Below are 26193 nucleotides of genomic sequence, written 5' to 3' on the forward strand. Positions count from 1 at the left end.
GGTTTGTCCCAGACTGGTTAATGAGGACCTGTCTAGTCCTACTAAGTTTTCCTAGGTCATGTCCTTTGGAATGAGTTCAAGCCGTGTCCTACAGTGTAGATGTACACCGTCAATGACAAACCCGTGTTAAAATGATCGGTCCCGTCCATCCGTTTCGACCAGGTCTGGGACTGGTCCATTCACATCAGGGAGTAGCCCTATACCGGTTCTCGGGTATATCCATTTTCCGTAGCGAAGCTGTCTCTCTATCTAACCTAGTTCTCCAGCCATTGAATTTGTGTTTCCAAACATTTGATGGAATCTAAATATTTTGGGAATGCCATACTTTGTGGACATTTCCGAAGGACTTAAGCCACTCTCACAATCGTGAAATATTGCTGGTTTTTAGTTGTCAATTTTCTTAAGATTAAAAGCGTTTTCGTTAAATCGAACGTAAATTTTGTTCAACCGTTCGTTATTTAGAATACTCAATGTTAGGAATTTGGACGTTCGTTAAATTGGATTTTCGCTAAATGGGATATTCGTTAAACAGAGCTTCGACTGTATTTCTTTAGAAAATTTTGTCAAAAAATTATTTCTATAGAATATATTGTCTATATTTTGTTCTATAGAAAATTTTGATAAAAATTTATTTCTATAGAAAATTTTGTTAAAATTTTATTTCTATAGCAAAATTTTATTTCTATAACAAAATTTTATTTCTATAGCAAATTTTATCAAAATTTTATTTCTATAGCAAAATTTTATCAAAATTTTGTTTCTATAGAAAAATTTTTATAGAAAATTTTGTCAAAATTTTAGTTCTTTAGAAAATTTTGTCAAAATTTTATTTCTAAAGAAAATTTTGTCAAAATTTTATTTCTATAGAAAATTTTGTCAAAATTTTATTTCTATAGAAAATTTTATCAAAATTTTATTTCTTTAGCAAAATGTTATCCAAATTTTATTTCCATAGAGCCACCGTAGTGCAATGGTTAGCATGCCCGCCTTGCATACACAAGGTCGTGGGTTCGTTCCCTGCTTCGACCGAACACCAAAAAGCTTGTCAGCGGTGGATTAACCCACCTCAGTAATGCTGGTGACATTTCTGAGTGTTTCAAAGCTTCTCTATGTGGTTTCACTTCAATGTGGACGCCGTTCGGACACGGCTATAAAAAGGAGGTCCCTCGTCATTGAGCTTAACATGGAATCGGGAAGCACTCAGTGATAAGAGAAAAGTTCACCAATGTGGTATCACAATGTACCGAATAGTCTAAGTGAGCCTGTACATCGGGATGCCACCTAACTTATTTCCATAGAAAATTTTGTCAAAATTTTATTTCTATAAAAAATTTTGTCAAAATTTTATTTCTTTAGAAAATTTAGTCAAAATTTTATTTCTACAGAAAATTTTATCAACATTTTATTTTTATAGAAAATTTTGTCAGAATTTTATTTCTATAGAAAATTTTGACAAAATTTTATTTCTATAGAAAATTTTGACAAAACTTTATTTCTATAGAAAATTTTGTCAAAAAATTATTTTTATAGAATATTTTATATATTTTGTTCTATAGAAAATTTTTTTTTTGTTCTATGGAAAATTTTGTCAAAATTTTATTTCTATAGAAAATTTTGTGAAAATTTTATTTCTATAAAAAATTTTGTCAAAATTTTATTTCTATAGAAAAATTTTGTCAAAATTTTATTTCTATAGAAAATTTTGTCAAAATTTTATTTCTATAGAAAATGTTGTCAAAATGTTATTTCTATTAGAAAATTATGTCAACGTTTTATTTCTTTATATAGAAAATTTTGACAAAATTTTACAACGGCTCCATTGACTCCCGATCAATTGCATCGCAACGAAGATCCAGAATATCTACTCCCAAATATGAAATTTTTATAACGGAATATATGTTTATTTTTTTAATTAACGTAGTAGGGATAATATGTGTCACATATTAATTTAACACAAGCACTGGGTTTAGTTAACTTGTCGCGTATATTACAATACATAACAAACGTTATTATTAATCAATATCGATTAACAAACATCCGAGCGGAAGAAATTCAACTCTCAAAGTCATGGCAAAATCACTGGAGCGACGCCATTCTTAGCCTTTGTAGCAGCAGTTGATGAATAGCAAAGTCGTCTAGCATTACAATAAAAATTGTAAACACCATTTGTGGGGATTCGAATTTACTTCCCTGTGTCGTGGTTAAAAGCAAAACCATCGAAAACATCAATCTCGACACCCCAAAACGCCTTTACCTAGTGATCAGCAAACACTTTAACCAATATGAGCGTTACACTTATGCGAATTGTAACAGAAAAACCAACAAAAAAAAATTAAAAATAAATATGAATCGCAAATACGATCACTAGGTACTCTACATCAGCTAATGTAGATAAATGCCACCTTGTCTCCTCCTCATCATAGGCTATGGATCATTTACTGCTGATATGCCGTTGAGTAAAAACAAATATCGGCAGACTGTTGGATACTACTACCACGGATCAATGACAATGGCAACTATGGAACGATGGTGGTAACCAACGACGTCAGTTATGTATTTTGGACTTTTTTTATGTTTTTGATTTTCTTTCCTATATTTGCCTTCATTATTTGTCTGCTATTTGTGCTACTCAAATATCAGTAAATAACCTAAAATTGAAAAATTACACTTGTGATTAAATAATTGCACTGCAAGAGTCAACCTAGCCTAGCCACCATACGGTGAGGCAAAACAGTGGAACTTCGGTTGAAGAACTCTGATAATGGGGGTGTATTATTTGGCACATAAATATTATGAATGTTAGAGTAAATGCACACCAAAAAGGTTTCCTTGCATATTTTGAATTTTTTCCTTTCGAATTTTACCTTTTTTTGGCGAAAACAATCCTTTTTTAACTAGCTTTAATGTACAGCCGCTCAGATGTTCCGTAAACATCATAGGTTCGTAAGATTAGATCCGGTTTTTAAATCAAAAAGTCGGCTTAAAATTCTATTATCCAGCGCATTAAGAAAACGAAAAGTCACTTCAAACCAATTTTTTATTCTTACGACTTTAAACATCGATTAGTCGTCTTCTGGCCATCAATAAAAAAACGACTAGTGGACTTTAATCAACACGAAAAATCGATTTTGTCTAAAACTAAAAAAAAAACGAATACAGTTTGAAAAACATTCAGGTATAGTTTCGAATACAGTTTGAAAAACATTAAGGTATAGTTACGAATACAGTTTGAAAACCAGGAAAAGACAAAGGACTTGAAAATGACAAAAATGGTTTTTTCGATTTTTTTGACAAAAAAGTCGATTTAAAAAACATTGTGCTCCATTCCAAAAGCGTGGCAAGTTGACAAGAAATAGACCTTTTGATTTTTTTTTCAAAAAACGTCGATTAGTTCCTAAAAACAGTTTAATATGGATTTTTTTCGTATATTAAGAAAATCAAAATTCACTTTAAAGCTATTTTTATTCTTACGTCTTTAAAAATCAATTAGTCGCTTTTGACGTTAAAAAAATCGATTTTGTCTAGAACTAAAAAATGAATACAGTTTGAAAAAATAGGTATAGTTTTGAATACAGTTTCAAAAGCAGGGAAAGTCGGATTGGATGGATTTGACAAAAAATTGTCTTTTCGATTTTTCGACAAATGTCGATTAGTTAGCAGCAAACGCATTTTGAAAAAAAGTGAGCTCCATTAGAAAAGCGTGACAAGTTCACAAGAAAAAGACCTTTCGGTTTTTTTTTTTTTCAAAAAGTCGATTAGGTGCTAAACACAGTTTTATATGATTTTTTCGTAGTTTGACGTTTCTTTCAGCTATGCATTGAAACTAGTATTTAGGAATTTTGTCCCTTTGGCCTCGGCCAAAAAATCAGCTTTTGTCGCATTCTAGTGTCCATCCGCTCAGAAAATAAGATCAACTTTCAAATTAAAAGATCTACTTTACATTTTCTTATATAGCATATCAAAAAAAACGTTTTCACTACAAAGTCATTTTTTTATTTTTACGGCTTTAAAAATTGCTAGACTTTGTCTATAACTACTAAAAGACGAATACAGTTTGAAAAACTTTATAGTTTTATACACAATTTGAAAAAGCATGAAAAGTAGACAGATTTTCAACAAAAACTGCCGATTAGTTTCTGGATACAGTTTGAAAAACAAGTCGACTCATTTGAAGTTTACAAGAAATAGGCTTCAATTTTATCGATAAGGAGTCTGTCAAGTCGTTTAAGAATAGGGTTACAAAAAATCCTCTTCTGAATTTTGTCCATATGTTAGGTTAGGTGGCAGCCCGATGTATCAGGCTCACTTAGACTATTCAGTCCATTGTGATACCGCATTGGTGAACTTTTCTCCATAAAAGATCGGATAATTCTAAATACAGTTTGAAAAGCGTTGAATACGGAAAAATTACAATGATGTCGATTGATTAAAATATGTCGTTTTTTACTAAATTGTCGATTAGTTGCTGAATGCAGTTTGAAAACCATTGAGTACAAATTGAGAGACATGAAAAGTCGATTGATTGCAAAACATAGACTTTCTTGGACAAAAAATTATCTTTTCGTTTTTTTTTTTTATAAAATAATCGGTTAGTTGCTAAACACAATTTGAAAAACCTTGAATACTACTCAAAAGGTAACAAGTAGATTGATTTCAACATTTAATTTATTTGTTACATTCTTTGTATCTGTTACTAAATTGTCGATTAATTGCTAAATACAGTTTGAAAAACATTGAGTTCTAATCCAAAAACATGAGAAGTCGATTACTTTATATTTTGAAAGAAATAGATTTTGGATTTACTTTTTCAACGATAATGCTATTAGCTACTAAATACACTTTGAAAAACATTCAGTACTAATTAGAAACCAAGACAAGACGATTGATTTCTTCTTTTATTTAGACAAGAAGTCGATTAGTTTTTTTAACATAGACTTTTTTGGGCAAAAAAAATTGATTAGTTGGTAAATACAGTTTGAAAACCACTAACCATCTAATACTAATCGAAAAAAAATATCTATTGATTTTAAGTTTGCAAGAAAAAGATTCGTTTGATTGGTCCACGATGACGATTATTTTCTAAATACAGTTTGAAAAATATTGAGTAAATATTAAGTTTGATAAATATAAAAGAAAACATAACAACCATAGACTTTTTTGGACAAAACAAAATTGATTAGTTGGTAAATACAGTTTGAAAACCACTAATCTTAGTACTAATCGAAAAAAATGTCGATTCATTTTAACTTTACCGCCATAGAGTCGATTAGTTGCTAAATACAGTTTGAAAAATATTGAGTAAAAATTCAAAAACTTGACATGTTTGAAAAATATTGAGTAAAAATTCAAAAACATGACAACCATAGATTTGGACAAAACAAATTTTAATTTATTTGGAGAATACAGTTTGAAAAACACTAATCTTCTAATACTAATCGAATAGCAAAGTCGATTGATTTTAAGTTTATAAGAAACAGTCTCGTTTTATTCTTCCACCAAAGAGCTGCTTATTTTCTAAATACAGTTTGAAAAATACTGGGCAAATATTGAGTTTGATAAATACAAAAAAAAACCATAACAACCATAGACTTTTTTGGACAAAAAAATTGATTAGTTGGTAAATACAGTTTGAAAACCACTAAACGAAAAAATTTTTGATTTTAACATAACAACCATAGACTTTCTTGGACAAAAAAAAATGATTAGTTGGTAAATACAGTTTGAAAACCACTAATCTTAGCACTAAACGAAAAAATGTTTGATTTTAGCTTTACCGGCAAAGAGTCGATTAGTTGCTAAATACAGTTTGAAAAATATTTAATAAAAAATCAAAAACTTGACATGTTTGAATAACATTGAGTAAAAATTTAAAAACATGACAACCATAGATTTGGACAAAAAAAAATAATTAGTTGGTATATACAGTTTGAAAAACACTAATCATCTAATACTAATCGAAAAACAAAGTCGATTGATTTTAAGTTTACAAGAAACAGTTTCGTTTTATTTTTCCACCAAAGAGCCGCTTATTTTCTAAAAACAGTTTGAAAAATACTGGGCAAATATTGAGTTTGATAAATACAAAAAATACCATAACAACCATAGACTTTTTTGGACAAAAAAATTGATTAGTGGGTAAATACAGTTTGAAAACCACTAATCATCTAATACCAATCGAAAAAATGTGTATTGATTTTAAGTTTACAAAAAAAGTTTTGTTTTATTTGTTCCACCAAAGTGACGATTAACTTCCAAATGCAGTTTGGAAAATATTAAGTTTGATAAATATAAAAAAAACATAACATGGACAAACAAATTGATTAGTTGGTAAATACAGTTTGAAAACCACTAATTGAAAAAATGTCGACTGATTACCGCCATAGAGTCGATTAGTTGCTAAATACAGTTTGAAAAATATTGAGTACCAATTCAAAAATATGATATGTCGATTGATTTTAGGATTACCCAGCATAGACATTTTTGAGTAAAAACAGTTGATTAGTCGCAATACAGTTTGAAAGCTAATTGGAAAACACATCGATTTTCGATTGATTTAAAGTTTACAAGAAATAGGCTTTTAGTTTTTTGCTAACCAAAAAAGTCGATTATTTGCTAAAGTTTGAGAAACATTGAGTACTAATCGAAAAGTTTGACATATTGAATGAAAGTTTACAAGAAATAAACTACGACCAAAAATTGCTAAATATAGTTTGAAGAACATTGACTAATAATCGAAAAATATGACAAGTTTGCAAATTACAAAAAATCGATTTTCGATTTTAATTTTGACGAAAAAGTCTTTTTTGAATTGAATTCTCGGTTAATGTTTCTTCGAGTGAACTATATCTTATGCATGGTATTTTCACTGTTTTCGTGTCCATTTTCCTAGCTTGTACCACAGTGCCCTTGCCTAACATGCAATTGCACTTAAGAGTTGACGGAAATATTGGACTGCACTGATCAGCCATGATATTAGGCTGCTGGTTGGCATTGTTGATACACTTTAGAGCAGTATGAGAATTAGAAAAATGTAGGACTAGAGCTCTTGGATTTTTCATTTTCACACCTAAGTGATATTTCTATAATGTAAATGGCATTTTTTTTTGTTTGTTTCTTCTCAAAACACCAACCATCATGGTTGCGGTTTCGTCTACCATAAGCTATAAGCTATGATAGGCTTGATGATTGTCATAATCACCACCTTTCTAGGCATCAAACTTGGGAGATCATCTCAAAAACCCTTGTAATGATGGTGTCAAACTCAATGCAATAGCTAGACACACTGGGTTGGCTAGAGGTAATTGGATCTGGTGATATTATAAGTTATGTTTGTTTATTTTGGGGAGAAGAAAAAAAACAGCAATATTTCTTCCTATTGTCTATTTGCTACAATGTGAATGTAATTTAATTCTTCACCTCCAACGCCGACTCACCTCCTCGTCTTCTTTTGTATGAGATATAGCAAATTTTTCATAAAATTACTTAATAAGTTTTAAGTTACCATAAACTATTTAGATTACCCTCCTCCTACTGCAACCCGGGTCTTCGTTTAACACACGTCGCATAAATGCTATGTGATGTTCTTTGCTACACCTGATGTGAAACTAAAGACTTAGATTTTATGCAAGACTGATCATATTATTATATACATTTTTTTCTTAGCTTTTATTATCACAATGCATTTTTCACAAATTTTCTCATTTTCCCATTTTTCTCCCTTTTTATTTTCTTTGTTTTTTTGCAGGCCTGCAAGAATCACATAAAACCTACCGTACCTGAAGAGCACTATAAAGCGGTGTGTCGAGCTTTAGTAACCGAAACCTTAGAATTGCGAATATTTTTACAACAAGTTTTAAATAATGGTATGTTGTGTGGTGTTTTCTTTTTTTTTTGTTTTTGTTTTTTATTTTTATTGTAATTGTTTTTATATGCTATATCATTATATTGCATTTTGTAGCATTTATGTATGGTATGATAATCTACTACCGCATTATTTTTATGATTTTCTTTGGTTAACAATTTTCTGGTGTTTACTAAATTTTGATATTCTAAAAACTTGGTGGAAAATTTTGCATTCAGATACTCATGCGTAATGTTCATTAGGGCGGAGTGTCAAGGCTGCCACAGAAGTCTAGTACACGCCAAAAATTAATTCTATCATCCCAAACGTCATTTTAAACTAATAGAAAATATTACATTTTAAAATTGTGAACGGTGGGTAACAAAATGAAACAGAAACGTTCATAAAAAATTTTTGTATTCGACCTGTATTTTGATTTTTATACCCTCCACCATAGGATGGGGGGTATATTAACTTTGTCATTCCGTTTGTAACACATCGAAATATTGCTCTAAGACCCCATAAAGTATATATATTCTGGGTCGTGGTGAAATTCTGAGTCGATCTGAGCATGTCCGTCCGTCTGTTGAAATCACGCTAACTTCCGAACGAAACAAGCTATCGACTTGAAACTTGGCACAAGTAGTTGTTATTGATGTAGGTCGGATGGTATTGCAAATGGGCCATATCGGTCCACTTTTACGTATAGCCCCCATATAAACGGACCCCCAAATTTGGCTTGCGAGGCCTCTAAGAGAAGCAAATTTTATCAGATCCGGCTGAAATTTGGTACATGGTGTTAGTATATGGTCTCTAACAACCATGCAAAAATTGGTTCACATCGGTCCATAATTATATATAGCCCCCATATAAACCGATCCCCCGATTTGGCTTGCGGGGCCTCTAAGGGAAGCAAATTTCATCCGATCCGGCTGAAATTCGGTACATGGTGTTAGTATATGGTCTCTAACAACCATGCAAAAATTGGTCCAGATCGGTCCATAATTATGTATAGCCCCCATACAAACCGATCCCCCGATTTGGCTTGCAGAGCCTCTAAAAGAAACAAATTTCATCCGATCCGGCTGAAATTTGGTACATGGTGTTAGTATATGGTCTCTAACAACCATGCAAAATTTGGTTCACATCGGTCCATAATTATATATAGCCCCCATATAAACCGATCCCCCGATTTGGCTTGCAGGGCCTCTAAGGGAAGCAAATTTCATCTGATCCGGCTGAAATTCAGTACATGGTGTTAGTATATGGTCTCTAACAACCATGCAAACATTGGTCCATATCGGTCCATAATTATATAGCCCCCATATAAACCGATCACCAGCTTTGACCTCCGAAGCCTCTTGGAAGACCAAAATTCATCTTATTCAGTTGAAATTTGGTACGTGATGTTAATATATGGCCTCAAACACCCATGCAAAAACTGTTCGATATCGGTCCATAATTATATATAGGCCCCATATAAACCGATCCCCAGATTTGATCTCCGGAAGAGCAAAATTCTTCCCATTCGGTTGAAATTTGGTACGTGATGTTAGTATATGGTATCCAACAACCATGCAGGAATTGGTTGCTACCAGTCCATAATTATATATAAAGGGTGATTTGTTAGGAGCTTGATAACTTTTTTTTTTAAAAAAACGCATAAAATTTGCAAAATCTCATCGGTTCTTTATTTGAAACGTTAGATTGGTCCATGACATTTACTTTTTGAAGATAATTTCATTTAAATGTTGACCGCGGCTGCGTCTTAGGTGGTCCATTCGGAAAGTCCAATTTTGGGCAACTTTTTCGAGCATTTCGGCCGGAATAGCCCGAATTTCTTCGGAAATGTTGTCTTCCAAAGCTGGAATAGTTGCTGGCTTATTTCTGTAGACTTTAGACTTGACGTAGCCCCACAAAAAATAGTCTAAAGGCGTCAAATCGCATGATCTTGGTGGCCAACTTACCGGTCCATTTCTTGAGATGAATTGTTCTCCGAAGTTTTCCCTCAAAATGGCCATAGAATCGCGAGCTGTGTGGCATGTAGCGCCATCTTGTTGAAACCACATGTCAACCAAGTTCAGTTCTTCCATTTTTGGCAACAAAAAGTTTGTTAGCATCGAACGATAGCGATCGCCATTCACCGTAACGTTGCGTCCAACAGCATCTTTGAAAAAATACGGTCCAATGATTCCACCAGCGTACAAACCACACCAAACAGTGCATTTTTCGGGATGCATGGGCAGTTCTTGAACGGCTTCTGGTTGCTCTTCACTCCAAATGCGGCAATTTTGCTTATTTACGTAGCCATTCAACCAGAAATGAGCCTCATCGCTGAACAAAATTTGTCGATAAAAAAGCGGATTTTCTGCCAACTTTTCTAGGGCCCATTCACTGAAAATTCGACGTTGTGGCAGATCGTAAGTCTATTCATGATGAAATGTCAAAGCATACTGAGCATCTTTCTCTTTGACACCATGTCTGAAATCCCACGTGATCTGTCAAATACTAATGCATGAAAATCCTAACCTCAAAAGAATCACCCTTTAGCTCCCATATAAACCGATCGCCAGCTTTGACCTCCGGTGCCTTTTGGAGAAGCAAAATTCATCCGATCTGGTTGAAATTTGGTGGAGGGTACATAAGATTCGGCCTGGCCGAACTTACGGCCGTATATACTTGTTCCAATTAAAATTATTTATAAAAAAAAACCAGCTCGAGGTCTGAGTTCGGAATACTCACTAGAGCTCCGAGCTCAATTATTCTTCGGTCGAGCATGTAACGACGGGTTTACCCGACATTGGCTGGGGTAATACTCTCGGAGGCCGGGGTGACTCACAGAAATTTATTCTATAGACTGAGATAAGTAAAAGGCAAGGTTATTACGGTTTTAAGGTAATCGGTTTTTATTGTCGTTAGAAGTTTTATCGTACAAGGGTACACTTAAATAGTTGAAGGCGATTATGTCAGATTTCTGGAGCCCTCTCTGGATGTGGAGAGGGCGAGACGTAACGATCCTCGCTTGTGTAGATCCTGCACAGCAACTAGCGGTGGTTATGATGTTGTGGCTACAGGGGGTGGAGGTAGGGATGCCAGATTTTGAAGAGGCAAAAAGAGTACATTCAGCTTATAAAAAGAGCACATACGACAAAAATAGAGCACACTTTTTCACTTTTTCAAATAAAAGAAAAACATTTAATTCCAATTTATTGAAATATAATTCATTTAAGCATAACATAACATATAATAAAGATAAAATAACCTACATTCAACTCAAGCTAATTTTCTTACGATACTTTGTAAGTCATTTTTTTGGTGTTTTTGTGAAAAACGTTATTGAAGAAGTTTCTTTACAGAGTACAAAGTGAAGAAGTAACATCGGCGTGCTCTTCTACGACCCTTATATATAAAGTAAAACACTATTTAATTAGAAAATAACGACTAGGAAAATCTCTTTGTGCGACATTCACGTATTTTCAGTTTACTTTTATAAATTTTTGAATCGCGTTGGATTAATATTTGCTGTGATCCATAAAAAGCGCACTTAACTAAAAATAGAGCACTTTTACGTGCTCTTTTGGCCTGTCTTGTTTTAAGAGCACATTTTGTAAAAAAGAGCACGTCTGGCATCCCTAGGTGGAGGTGAACACTATTCCTGAAATCTTCGGCGGTGTGGGGCGGGAAGACACGATGTTGTGAGAAAGTGGAGTTTTGGTCAACGTGTGGATGTTCGACAGTGAACGTCGGATGTCGGTCAAAGTTTGCGCCTTTGTTCGTGGGTAGGGTGACCGCACGCCTCTAGCTGAAGTATAGAAGGGAAACCAACGTGGCTAGAGTGGTCGCACACCTCTAGCGGTAGAACAGGAAAAGGATGAGAAGGAAAAATTGTAACACGTAACTAGAGTGATCACACACCTCTAGCTGTGGAGTAATAACGGATGAGTGGGAATGGGAACACATGACTAGAGTGATCGCACACCTCTAACTGTGGGATAGGAAAAGATGAGGAGGAGGGAGAAGACGCGGCTAGAGTAATCGCATACATCTAGCTATGAAATAAGAAAGGAGGAGGGAGAACATGTGACTAGAGTGGTCGCACACCTCTTGCTGTTGGATAGGAAAGGAGAAGGAAATGTAGGAAACCACGTGGCTAGAGTGGTCACACACCTCTAGCTGAGAGATAGGAGCAATGGGGGAAAGGAGAACACGTGACTAGAGTGATGGTACACCTCTAGCCGTAAAACAGGAAAAGGATGAGGAGGAAAAATGATAACACGTGACTAGAGTGATAGCACACCTCTAGCTGTGGAGTCGTAATGGATGAGGGGGAAATGGGAACAGGTGATTAGAGTGATCGTACACATCTAACTGTGGGATAAGAAAAGATGAGGAAGAAGGAGAACACGCGGCTAGAGTGATCGCACAATAGAAAATAGGAAAGGATTAGAAAAAAAGAAAAAGAATAACGTGACTAGAGTGATCGCACACCTCTAGATAGGAAATGATGAGGGAGAACACGCTGCTAGAGTGATCGCACACCTCTAGCTATGGGATAAAAAAGGAGGCGGGATAACACCTGACTAGAGTGGTCGCACGTCTCTAGCTGTGGGATAAGAAAGGATAAGGAGGAGAGAGAACACGCAGCTATAGTGGTCGCACACCTCTAGCTGTGAGATAGGAAAGGAGAAAGCAATGTAGGAACACCTGGCTAGAGTGGTCGCACACCTCCAGCTAGCAGGTAGGAAAGGAGAAGGGAATGTAGGAACACGTAGCTATGGGATAGGTAATGGTAAGGTAGGAACATGTGGCTGGAGTGTTCGCACAAATCTAGCTATGGGATAGGTAAGGAGACTACTACGTTAACTTCGTCACGCTACTATGAAATTTTTATGTTGCTCCAATTACCTCGTTGATGTGTCCTTCTTGGCTGCTGTTGATTGGCTAGATGGATCGTACTCCTCTAGCTACGGGATAGGGAATGGAATGTAAGAATACGCGACTAGAGTGATCGCACACCTCTGGATGTGGGATAGGAAAGGGGAAGGAAATCTAGGAACACGTTACTAAAGTGATCGCACATCTCAGGCTGTGGGATAGGAAATGAAAAGGAAATGTAGAAACACGTGACCAGAGTGGTCGCACACCTCTAGCAATGGGATATAAAAGGAGGAGGGAATGTAGGTTAGGTTAGATTAGGTATAGTGGTAGCCCGATATTTCAGGCTCACTTAGACCATTCAGTCCATTGTGATACCAGAGTGATGAAATTCTCTCTTATCACTGAGTGCTGCACGATACTATGTTAAGCTCAATGACAAGGGACCTCCTTTTTATACCCGAGTCCGAACGGCGTTTCACATTGCAGTGAAACCACTTAGAGAAGCTCAATGACAAGGGACCTTCTTTTTATACCCGAGCCCGAACGGCGTTTCACATTGGAGTGAAACCACTTAGAAAAGCTTTGAAACACTCAGAAATGTCACCAGCATTACTGAGGTGGGATAATTCATCGCTGAAAAACTTTTTGGTGTTCGGTCGAAGCAGGAATCGAACCAACGACCTTGTGTATGCAAGGCGGGCATGTTAACCATTGCACCACGGTGGGATACGGAAGGATAAAGAGGAGGAAGAACACGCGGCTAGAGTGGTCGCACTCCTCTAGCTTAGGGATAGGAAATGTAGGAACACGTGACTAGAGTGGTCGCACACCTCTAGCTGTGAGATAGGAAAGGATGAGGAAGAATAGGAACATGTGACTAAGTTGGTCGCGCAACTCTAGCTGTGGGATAGCAAAGGAAAAAAGGAACCCGTGACTAGAGTGATTGCACACCTCTAGCTGTGAGATAGGAAAGGATAAGGAGGAGGGAGAACACGTGGCTAGAGTGGTCCAACACCTCTAGCTATGGGATAGGGATTTTATGTTGCTCCACTTACCTCGTTGATGTGTTCTTCTTGGCTGCTGTTGATCGTATGACCCAGATCTCACACACTGCCTGTCTTTTATACTTTTCCTCGGCAAAAATCATTATTATTAAATATTTTCTATTATTTTATGTTGTGGCTAAAAACGAGGACCTCTGACTTGCAGCGTCACAAGCTCTACTTTATATATTCCCTAGTAGGGATGGAAAATAAAATTTGTAAGAAAGTACCAAAAAGGTATTTTTTTGAGCGAAAAAGTACTTTTCACTAATTTCAACAAAAAATACAATGGAAGATTATTGTCAAGAGCACCTCTAAATTTTCTATAGGAATAAAATTTTGACAACATTCTATAGAAATAGTTTTCACAAAATTTTCTATAGAAATAAAACTTAATAAAAATACAAAATTATTAATATTTACAAAATTATTTATAAAAATAAAATGTTGACAAAATTTTTTATAAAAATAAAATTTTTACAAAATTATTTATAGAAATAAAGTATTCACAAAATTTTCTAAAAAACCAAATTTTTACAAAATTTTTTTATAAAAATAAAATTTTGACAACATTTTCTTAAAAATAAAATTTTGACAAATTTTTCTATAAAAATAAAATTTTGACAAAATTTTCTATAGAAATAAATTATTCACAAAATTTTCTATAGAAACAAAATTTTGACAAAATTTTCTATAAAAATAAAATTTTGACAAATTTTTCTATAAAAATAAAATTTTGACAAAATTTTCTATAAAAATAAACTTTTGACAAAATTTTCTATATAAATAAAGTATTCACAAAATTTTTACAAAATTTTCTATAGAATCAAAATTTTTAAAAAATTGTCTATAAAAATATAATATTGACATATTTTTCTATAAAAATAAGATTTTGACAAAATTTTCTATAAAAATAAAATTTTCACAAAATTTTCTATAAAAATAAAATTTTCATAAAATTTTCTATAAAAATAAAATTTTCACAAAATTTTCTATAAAAATAAACTTTTGACAAAATTGTCTATAGAAATAAAGTATTCACAAAATTTTCAATAGAAATAAAGTATTCACAAAATTTTCTATAGAAACAAAATTTTGTATAAAAATAAAGTTTTGAAAAATTTTTTTTATAAAAATTAATTTTTGACAAAATTTTCGATAAAAATAAAATTTTGACAAAATTTTCGATAAAAAAAAATTTTTTTGACAAAATTTTCTATAGAAATAAAAGGTTGACAAAATTTTCTATAGAAATAAAATTTTGACAAAATTTTCTACAGAAATAAAATTTTGACAAAATTTTCTATAGAAATAAAATTTTGTCAAAATTTTCTATAGAAATAAAATTTTGACAAAATTTTCTATAAAAATATAATTTTGACATATTTTTCTATAAAAATAAAATTTTGACAAAATTTTCTATAAAAATTAATTTTTGACAAAATTTTCGATAAAAATAAAATTTTGACAAAATTTTCGATAAAAAAAAAATTTTTTTGACAAAATTTTCTATAGAAATAAAAGGTTGACAAAATTTTCTATAGAAATAAAATTTTGACAAAATTTTCTACAGAAATAAAATTTTGACAAAATTTTCTATAGAAATAAAATTTTGTCAAAATTTTCTATAGAAATAAAATTTTGACAAAATTTTCTATAAAAATATAATTTTGACATATTTTTCTATAAAAATAAAATTTTGACAAAATTTTCTATAAAAATAAAATTTTGACAAAATTTTCTATAGAAATAAAATTTTGACAAAATTTTCTATAGAAAGAACATTTTGACAAAATTTTCTATAGAAATAAAGTATTCACAAAATTTTCTATAGAAACCAAATTTTGACAAAATTTTCGATAAAAATAAAATTTTTACAAAATTATTTATAAAAATAAAATTTTGACAAAATTTTTTATAAAAATAAAATTTTGAACAATTTTTCTATAAAAATAAAATTTTGACAAAATTTTCTATAAAAAAATGTTCACAAAATTTTCTATAAAAATAAACTTTTGACAAAATATTCTATCAAAATAAAATTTTGACAAAATTTTCTATAAAAATAAAATTTTTACAAAATTATTTATAAAAATAAAATTTTGACAAAATTTTCTATAGAAATGAAGTATTCACAAAATTTTCTATAAAAACAAAATTTTCTATAGAATCAAAATTTTATAAAAATTTTCTATAGAAATAAAATTTTGACAAAATTTTCTATAGAAATAAAATTTTGACAAAATTTCCTATAAAAACAAAATTTTTAATAAAATTTTCTATAGAATCAAAATTTTTAAAAAATTTTCTATAGAAATAAAACTTTGACAAAATTTTCTATAAAATAAAATTGTGACAAATTTTTCTATAAAAATAAAATTTTGACAAAATTTTCTATAAAAATAAAATTTTGACAAAATTTTCTATAAAAATAAAAAATTTGACAAAATTTTCAATAAAAATAAACTTTTGACAAAATTTTCTATAAAAATAAAGTATTCACAGAATTTTCTATAAAACAAAATTTTTACAAAATTTTCTATAAAAATAAAATTTTGACAAAATTTTCTATAAAAATAAAATTTTGACAAAATTTTCTATAAAAATAAGAATTTGACAAAATTTTCTATAAAAATAAACTTTTGACAAAATTTTCTATAAAAATAAAATTTTGTATAAAAATAAACTTTTGACAAAATTTTCTATAAAAATAAAATTTTGTATAAAAAATATAGAAATAAAGTATTCACAAAATTTTCTATAGAAATAAAGTATTCACAAAATTGTCTATAGAAATAAAGTATTCACAAAATTTTCTATAGATACAAAATTTTGTATAAAAATAAAATTTTGACAAATTTTTTTATAAAAATTAATTTTTGACAAAATTTTCGATAAAAATAAAATTTCTATTTTCTATAGAAATAAAATTTTGACAAAATTTTCTATCGAAATAAAATTGACAAAAATTTCTATTGAAATAAAATGTTGACGAAACTAAATTTTTGCAAAATAATATTTTTTGGTAAGTTTTTCTCCAAATGTTGATAGATTATTTTTGTCTCAAATGTCGACCGTGACTTTAATGGTTCGCATTATTTTAGTACGCGATCGATAACGTCTTATGTAGAAATTATTCGTGTGGAAGCGTAATATATAATCACATGCTTTTTGCGACTAAAACATTCTTTAAATTCAATAAAATCGTGTTTTTGACAATGGCTTTTGCAAAATCGAGATGTTCTTGTCTGTTAGTAAATGAGTTTGTTAAAAACTTTCTCAAAATATTTTGTCAAACCTATTGTACCATAAATCCGCTATCGCCTCAAAAATGTCTGCACAAAAGGTACTAAATCATTCGCGGGGGTACTACGGTGCTGACCTGCGTGAAAAAGTATTGCATTTTCCATCCCTGTTCCCCACCAAGTTATAACAAAATTTGCAAAAAAAGTTATGATTTTTTTCTGGTTTTACAGATTCATTTTCGATTTTAGCAGCTAAACTCGAACCTAATACCCAACTTTAACACCAAGATTTCCTTCAAAATATGAAATTTTCTTAACTAACAGAAAAAATATAATTTTTAATCAATTTTCTTCAATTTAACAAAAAAAGATAACATTTTTGTATCATGTTGCAATTAGTGTAATATTTTAATAAAAATTTTCATAAACCACAATTTTTTCATTGTGGCCCCTTTTTTCGAAGGAATCTCTAGTTGAATCCCCTCCTGATAAATTTAAATGAACATATTTTTAAATTAAAAATTATATTATCTTGAAATAATTAGACATTCATTTGTCTGATATCCATTAACAGATCTTGATAATTTTCTTATTTTTTTACGAAAGATAAAACTCCCCACTATTTTTGTTTAATTATTTTCAAACCATTTGCAAAGAGCATAACTAATTTAAAGCTTAACAAGTCATTACATTTATTTTGGTTTTTTTTTTCACAAATATTTATAAAGAGTAATTTAATAGATTTTTATTTGGATTAATGATTGTGGTGTTTAAACATAATTTTATTATATTTATTTGTTAATGGTAACACATTGTTTAAAATCATTTTCTTTTTGCCTTCCCCAAACCAACCAACCAACCATCATGCAGGTGCTAACAATTTACATTTGAAAGCCGATTCCCAAGCGTCACAGCAGGAGCTGGCCAAATTTGATTTCAATGATTGGGTAAGTAGATTTTTTTTGATTTGTAAGCGGCGGCGGGACTATACAAAAAAAGGAAAAAATCATTACATCAAATCGAAAAAAAAAATCGAAAAATAAAAAAAGCGATTATTAATGATCGATTTATATGAGAAATAAAAATACAACTGAAAAATATTGTTACTACGCTTGTCTTACGTTGTAAATAATCCATAAATCAATCTTATCTTAAATCCCCATAAACAATGGCCAACGAAAAAAATACCTTGGCAATAATGTACGGGAGCAGTAATGTAAAGGAATCTCTTCAGCCTTCATTTATTGCCATTATTATCAGCCCATTCAACTAACCGCTCGTACTTTTTTTCCTATCTGTCTTCATTACGATTCTCAACGAATCCTCAAACTTGTGAATTTTCTTTATGGAATTACACCCGCAAATGAATCCCTGTTTTTCTTGTTTAAATGGACATGGTGGTGTTTATTCGATGATGATTCCCAAATTCATTTTTGGCACTCCCGTTTTTTCGCCATTGGCTTATTGTATATGGTTGGTGGTTAGTTAACTAAGGAGGTCTCTCTCCTCAACTTGGCCTATGTCAATTTATTAGGATTGGAATGGCAACACATCCATATGTTTACCATTAAAAGTTTACATTTATTAGCTCTTGGGCTAAATTTATTAGGTCTATCCGAGGTTTTTGGATTGCGTGCTTTTGTTTGGAGTTGTTGCCAGTGTTTGTTGTTTTTTTTTTTTTTTTTTTTTTTTTTGCTTTATTTCAAATTGTTGGCGAATTAAGGCTCATTTTGAGACCACACGTATGGCAAAAAGACGACTACTTGCTGATTGATATTTGTCGTGCATATCATATCCATAATTTATTAACTGTATGATTATAACGGTTTTATGACAGGCTTACATTTTTCTAAAGGGATTGGAATTTTGGTCTTGTGAATGATGGAAGGGGAGGAGGAGGATTTTATTTATTATAGACAATAACTTTGAGATGGGGTAGTCAAAATGTAAACAAATAATCCAATAACTTAGGTTTGAAAGATGTAAAAAATCGATTTTGCTATAGATCGATTTCTTGTACAGGGAGCGAAAAATAAAAATAATGCCCCAGATCATGCGTCATCGATCGCCAATGACCCATACTGAAAATGAAAACTATCGAGTGAAGTTATGAAATGAATATAATTTCAGTATTGTTTGATGTTCCATTTCAAAAACCTGCTGATCCTAAAGTCAGGGAACTGAACCTAGAGATACAGATTTGCAAGATCGTCGATGAGTACCTGAGACAATGTAGCTTAGGCACTGGCACAGGTACCATAAGTTCTGGTCAGCAGTAAGAACCCTCACGAATGCTAAACCTGTTGATCCTAAAGTCAGGGAACTGAATCTAGAGATTTGTAAGATAGTCGACGATCACAAGGGGAACACATAGAGTTCGAGTATCTGAGGCAATATAATCTATGCACTAGTAAGTTGTTGTCAGCAGTAAAGGCCCCCTCGAACCCTTCCACTCCCTAGGGATGATGGAATCTCAGTAACCTTGGTTGACTGATCTGAAGATATGCGCGAGGTTTATTGAGCATCACAAGAGTGATAGAGCGCAAAGGGGAGCCACTCGTCCCATCGCTCGTCTTATACCATAAAGTGCATTTCAGCATGCATAAATAGGGTACTCAACCAGCGTAAGCCGTGTCACGACGGTCATCGGTGCTATAAAAGGCATTCGATGCGGTCTAGTATTCGAGGACATCGAGAACATCGGCAGGAACCAAACGTTGGGCGCCAGTCGAATGTGGAAATTCAAGGTGTTCCCCAAGATGGGGTAATATCTCCGCCACTATTCAACCTCTACCTATCATTCGATTATATCAAATGACAAAATTTTCTATAGAAATAAAATTTTGACAAAATTTTCTATAGAAATAAAATGTTGACAAAATTTTCTATAGAAATAAAATTTTCACTAAATTTTCTATAGAAATAAAATTTTGAAAAAATTTTCTATAGAAATAAAATTTTGACAAAATTTTCTATAGAAATAAAATTTTGACAAAATTTTCTATAGAAATGACAAAAATTTACAATATTTTCTATAGAAATAAAATTTTGACAAAATTTTCTACAGAAATAAAATTTTGGACAAAATTTTCTATAGAAATAAAATTTTGGACAAAATTTTCTATAGAAATAATATGTTGACAAAATGTTCTATAGAAATAAAATTTTTACAAAATTTTCTACAGAAATGAAATTTTGAAAAAATTTTCTATAGAAATAAAATTTTGACAAAATTTTCTATAGAAATAAAATTTTGACAAAATTTTCTATATATATAAAATTTTGGACAAAATTTTCTATAGAAATAAAATTTTGACAAACTTTTCCATAGAAATAAAATTTTGACAAAAATTTCTATAGAAATAAAAATTTGACTAAATTTTCTGTAGTAATAAAATTTTGACAAAATTTTCTACAGCAATAACATTTTGACAAAATTTTCTATAGAAATAAAATTTAGACGAAATTTTCTATGGAAATAAAATTTTCACAAAATTTTCTATAGAAATAAAATTTTGATAAAATTATCTATAGAAATAAAATTTTGACAAAATTTTCTATAGCAATAAAATTTTGACAAAATTTTCTATAGAAATAAAATTTTGATAAAATTTCTATAGAAATAAAATTTTAACAAAATTTTCTATAGAAATACAATTTTGACAAAATTTTCTATAGAAATAGAATTTTGACGAAATTTTCTATGGAAATAAAATTTTTGACAAAATTTTCTATAGAAATAGAATTTTGACGAAATTTTCTATGGAAATAAAATTTTTGACAAAATTTTCTATAGAAATAAAATAATTGACAAAATTTTCTATACCAATAAAATTTGGACAAAATTTTCTATAGAAATAAAATTTTGACGAAAATTTCTATAGAAATAAAATTTTTACAAAATTTTCTATAGAAATAAAATTTTGATAAAATATTCTATAGAAATAGAATTTTGACGAAATTTTCTATGGAAATAAAATTTTTTATAGAAATAAAAAAATTGACAAAATTTTCTATAGAAATAAAATTTTGACGAAATTTTCTATAGAAATAAAATTTTGACAAAATTTTCTATAGAAATAAAATTTTGATAAAATATTCTATAGAAACAAATTTTTACAAAATTTCCTATAGAAATAAAATTTTGACGAAATTTTCTTTGGAAAAAAAAAATGCTTGACAAAATTTTCTATAGAAATAAAATTTTGAGGAAATTTTCTATGGAAATAAAATTTTGACAAAAAAATTTTTTTTATAGAAATAAAATTTTATTGTTTTTTTTTATTTCAGCTTTAAAACCATTGTGTTGACTAAACTACAAGAGTAGCTTAACCAACAGAGGAAAAGAATGTTTGTCAAATTTATTTGGGCAATGCCCTATAGACTGCAAGATGGTTGGATGGACGCACGTTTCGGAATTACCACATTCCTCATCAGCATCCTCTACTTGCAGCAAAGCTATCAACCAATTATCAGAATAAATTCAGGCAGTTCATTAAACCCAACAATAAACCACACTTGAACCCTCCGAAAAAGGCTTTACATTGATAGCCGGCTTATGCCGAAATAAATTCGTACAAATATCTCTCTTTTCCTTTGCCACCATCAAATCATCGATTTGAGTGAAGTTGGCTGGAATTTATTTCGAGCGTGCTTCCTCTTCTTTCTTTCATTCGTTTTGTTATTGTTGGTTTTTTTTGACAAATTTTTCTATAGCAATAAAATTTTGACAAAATTTTCTATAAAAACAAATTTTGACAAAATTTTCTATAGAAATAAAATTTTGACAAAATTTTCTATAGAAATTAATGTTTGCAAAACAAGATCTTTTTGTTTAGAAGTTTTTGGTAAAATGTTCTCCAAATTTCGGTAGATTATTTTTGGCTCGAGTGGCAACTGTGGTTGCTATCGCAGTAATCATCCAAATCACCATCTTGTGGATAGGCAACCACCACCCAGGATGTTAGGGTTGATACTCAGCTTCTAGAGAGCGAAATCCAGCGTTACAAAAGAGAGCCTCTAGACCAGGCAGCCTACCAGACAGGTCTGAACAGGATTCATGTAGCTGAAGCTATGAGAAGCTAAAAGGCTAATCCAGTTCTCAACCGCCGCCCATAGCACCAGAGGAAATAGACCTCCCGCGGCAAGTCTGGATAGTTTTGGCCGAACTAAGATCAGGCAATCCGCCTCAATTCCTACCTATCAGTAATTTATAGCAGCGTAGCTGACCCTCATCCACCAAAACCTACTCGACTCACCACCACCACAGATCACTCTGGTCACACCCGATCCTGGTCGCAGAGTTTCTTTAACTGAATGAAATCATAAAAAACTGTTACAACAACAACCTTGAAAGTTGTAAAAATTTTTTAATTTTTATTTCCTTAAATTTTCTTCGGGTGTATAGCTACACCTTACTACTACTACACATTTAAATTGAACTCTAATATGGCATTTAATTCCAAGTCATTTCAATTATAATCGATTTCATAAAACTAACACCATAAACCATGGTACCCGATACCATTGAATGGAAAATTTCTGAATGACTTCCAATGTAATTTGCAATAACGAATGCTGCTTACATGCTCTGCAGCTAAAAAAAAATAGAAATGGAAATTACATTTTCACTTATTTTCTTATTTTTATATTTCTTTGATCCGTTTCTCGATTATGGACACTATCAAAGTAACTAAAATGATCGGTGTTTAATGATTGCATTGCATTTCTCCATAACAAATTAAATGATTTCGAATCGTTTTATTTAAAAAAAAAATACTCTATTGGTAAAGCAAATAAATAAGGATATGTAAAGTGAGTTAGAGTAGTGAGTTATGTAGTGTGTGTTTTGTGATATCGAGTGATCGTTGACCATAATGATGGTGACAATTTGTTTATTTTTTGATTATCTAACAAATGAAATCGAAAGATTTATTCCAAGACGCTCACTAAGAAAGCAATACATACATGTGATTAGAGATGTCATTCGGTTAATAAGGATTGACATATCGATAATTTTAAAATCTTGACATCTGAAATCTTGTTTTAAATTAAATAAAAATCGTTTTCAAATGACCTTGAACCTATGTGGTCTTTCCTAGTGATCATTGCAGGCAATCATTGAATGAGAACGAATCTACACTGAAAAAACAATAGTTTGTTTTCGTGAGTCCAACGATTTCATGTCCTTAAAATATGAATGCGAATTTTCCTTTGGCTTTAATGATTCAGAAAAATTCTTCAAACTTATTATAATTATGTGTGTTGACTTTTTCTAGAATGGCAGAATTCTTTATTTTTTTCTAGATTTTGCAAAATGTTTCACGCCAGCTAAGAGGCACTTCTCAAATTTCCCATAGTAATAACACTTTGAGAAAATTTTCTATAGAAATAAAATTTTTCGAAAATTTTCTATAAAAATAAAATTTTGACAGATATTTCTATAGGAATAAAAATTTGACAAAATTTTCTATGGGAATAAAATTTTGACAAAATTTTCTATAGAAATAAAATTTTGACAAAATTTTCTATAGAAATAAAATTTTGACAAAATTTTCAATAGAAATAAAATTTTGACAAAATTTCCTATAGAAGTAAATGTTAACGAAATTTTCTATGGAAATAAAATTTTGACAAAATTATCTATAGAAATAAAATTTTGACAAAATTTTCAATAGCAAAAAAAATTAAAAATTTTGTATAGAAATAAAATTTTGACAAAATTTTCTATGGAAATAATATTTGGAAAAAATTTTCTATAGAAAAAAAAAAATTTTTTTAAGAATTTTCTATAGAAAAAAAAAATTTTTTGAAAAAATTTTCTATATAAATAAAATTTTGACAAAATTTTCTATAGAAATAAACTTTTGAGAAAATTTTCTATAGAAATAAAATTTTGAAACAGTTTTCTATAGAAATACAATTTTGACAATATTTTCTATAGAAATAACATTTTGACAAAATTTTCTATAGGAATAAAATTTTGACAAAATTTTCTATAGGAATAAAATTTTGACAGTATTTTCTATAGAAATAAAATGTTGACAAAATTTTCTATAGGAATAAAATTTTAACAAAATTTTCTATAGGAATAAAATTTTGACAAAATTTTCTATAGAAATAAAATTTTGACAAAATTTTCTATAGAAATAAAATTTTGACAAAATTTTCTATAGAAATAAAATTTTGACAAAATGTTTTACAGAAATAAAATTCTGACAATTTTCTATAGGAATAAAATTTTGACAAAATTTTCTATAGAAATAAAATTTTGACAAAATTTTCTATAGGAATAAAATTTTAACAAAATTTTCTATAGGATTAAAATTTTGACAAAATTTTTTATAGAAATAACATTTTGACAAAAATTTTTATAGAAATAAAATTTTGACAAAATTTTCTATAGAAACATTTTGAGAAAATTTTCGATAGAAATAAAAGTTTGAATAAATTGCCTATAGAAATAAAATTTTGACAAAATTTTCTATAGAAATAAAATTTTGACAAAATTTTCTAAGGAAATAAAATTTTGACAAAATTTTCTATAGAAACATTTTGAGAAAATTTTCGATAGAAATAAAAGTTTGAATAACTTGCCTATAGAAATAAAATTTTGACAAAATTTTCTATAGAAATAAAATTTTGACAAAATTTTCTATAGGAATAAAATTTTAACAAAATTTTCTATAGGAATAAAATTTTGACAAAATTTTCTATAGAAATAAAATTTTGACAAAATTTTCTATAGAAATAAAATTTTGACAAAATTTTCTATAGGAATAAAATTTTAACAAAATTTTCTATAGGATTAAAATTTTGACAAAATTTTCTATAGAAATAAAATTTTGACAAAATTTTCTATAGAAATAAAATTTTGACAAAATTTTCTATAGGAATAAAATTTTAACAAAATTTTCTATAGGAATAAAATTTTGACAAAATTTTCTATAGAAATAAAATTTTGACAAAATTTTCTATAGAAATAAAATTTTGACAAAATTTTCTATAGGAATAAAATTTTAACAAAATTTTCTATAGGATTAAAATTTGGACAAAATTTTTTATGGAAATAAAATTTTGACAAAATTTTCTATAGAAATAAAATTTTGACAAAATTTTCTATAGAAATAAAATTTTAACAACATTTTCTATAGGAATAAAATGTTGACAAAATTTTCCATAGATATAAAATTTTGACAAAATTTTCTATAGAAATAAAATTTTGGCAAAATTTTCTATAGAAATAAAATTTTGACAAAATATTTTACAGAAATAAAATTTTGACAAAATTTTCTATAGAAATGAAATTTTGACAAAATTTTCTATAGAAATAAAATTTTGACAAAATTTTCTATAGAAATAAAATTTTGACAAAATTTTCTATAGAAATAAAATTTTGACAAAATATTTTACAGAAATAAAATTTTGACAAAATATTTTACAGAAATAAAATTTTGACAAAATTTTCTATAGAAATAAAATTTTGACAAAATTTTCTATAGAAATAAAATTTTAACAACATTTTCTATAGGAATAAAATGTTGACAAAATTTTCCATAGATATAAAATTTTGACAAAATTTTCTATAGAAATAAAATTTTGACAAAATTTTCTATAGAAATAAAATTTTGACAAAATATTTTACAGAAATAAAATTTTGACAAAATTTTCTATAGAAATAAAATTTTGACAAACTTTTCTATAGAAATAAAATTTTGACAAAATTTTCTATAGAAATAAAATTTTGACAAAATATTTTACAGAAATAAAATTTTGACAAAATATTTTACAGAAATAAAATTTTGACAAAATTTTCTATAGAAATAAAATTTTGACAAAATTTTCTATAGAGATAAAATTTTGACAAAATTTTTTATAGAAATAAAATTTTGAAAGAAAATTTATAGAAATAAAATTTTCACAAAATTTTCTATAGAAATAAAATTTTGACGAAATTTTCAATAGAAATAAAATTTTGACAAAATTTTCAATAGAAATAAAATTATCACAAAATTTTTCATATACATAAAATTTTGAGAAAATTTTCTATAAAAATAAAATTTTGAGAAAATTTGCTATACAAATAAAATTTTGAAACAGTTGTATATAGAAATAAAATTTTGCCAATATTATCTATAAAAAAAATTGCAAATTTTTCTATAGAAATAAAATTTTTTATAGAAATAAA

At 29.5% G+C, this 26193-nt stretch overlaps 1 protein-coding gene across 4 annotated transcripts in view; it reads left to right on the top strand.

The window, feature by feature from the left end:
* The window catches only part of spir (spire type actin nucleation factor), a 247795-nt gene that overhangs the window by 143469 nt on the left and 78133 nt on the right, over window positions 1-26193 (top strand). For all 4 annotated transcript variants that reach the window (XM_075297497.1, XM_075297500.1, XM_075297499.1 and 1 more), the window contains exons 6-7: window positions 7745-7862; window positions 17877-17953. In XM_075297497.1, the coding sequence (XP_075153612.1) occupies window positions 7745-7862; window positions 17877-17953 (195 nt within the window). The remainder of the gene's footprint in view (window positions 1-7744; window positions 7863-17876; window positions 17954-26193) is intronic.

Source organism: Haematobia irritans, chromosome 2, assembly GCF_050003625.1.
Source record: "Haematobia irritans isolate KBUSLIRL chromosome 2, ASM5000362v1, whole genome shotgun sequence".
Classification (NCBI taxonomy): Eukaryota; Metazoa; Arthropoda; class Insecta; order Diptera; family Muscidae; genus Haematobia; species Haematobia irritans.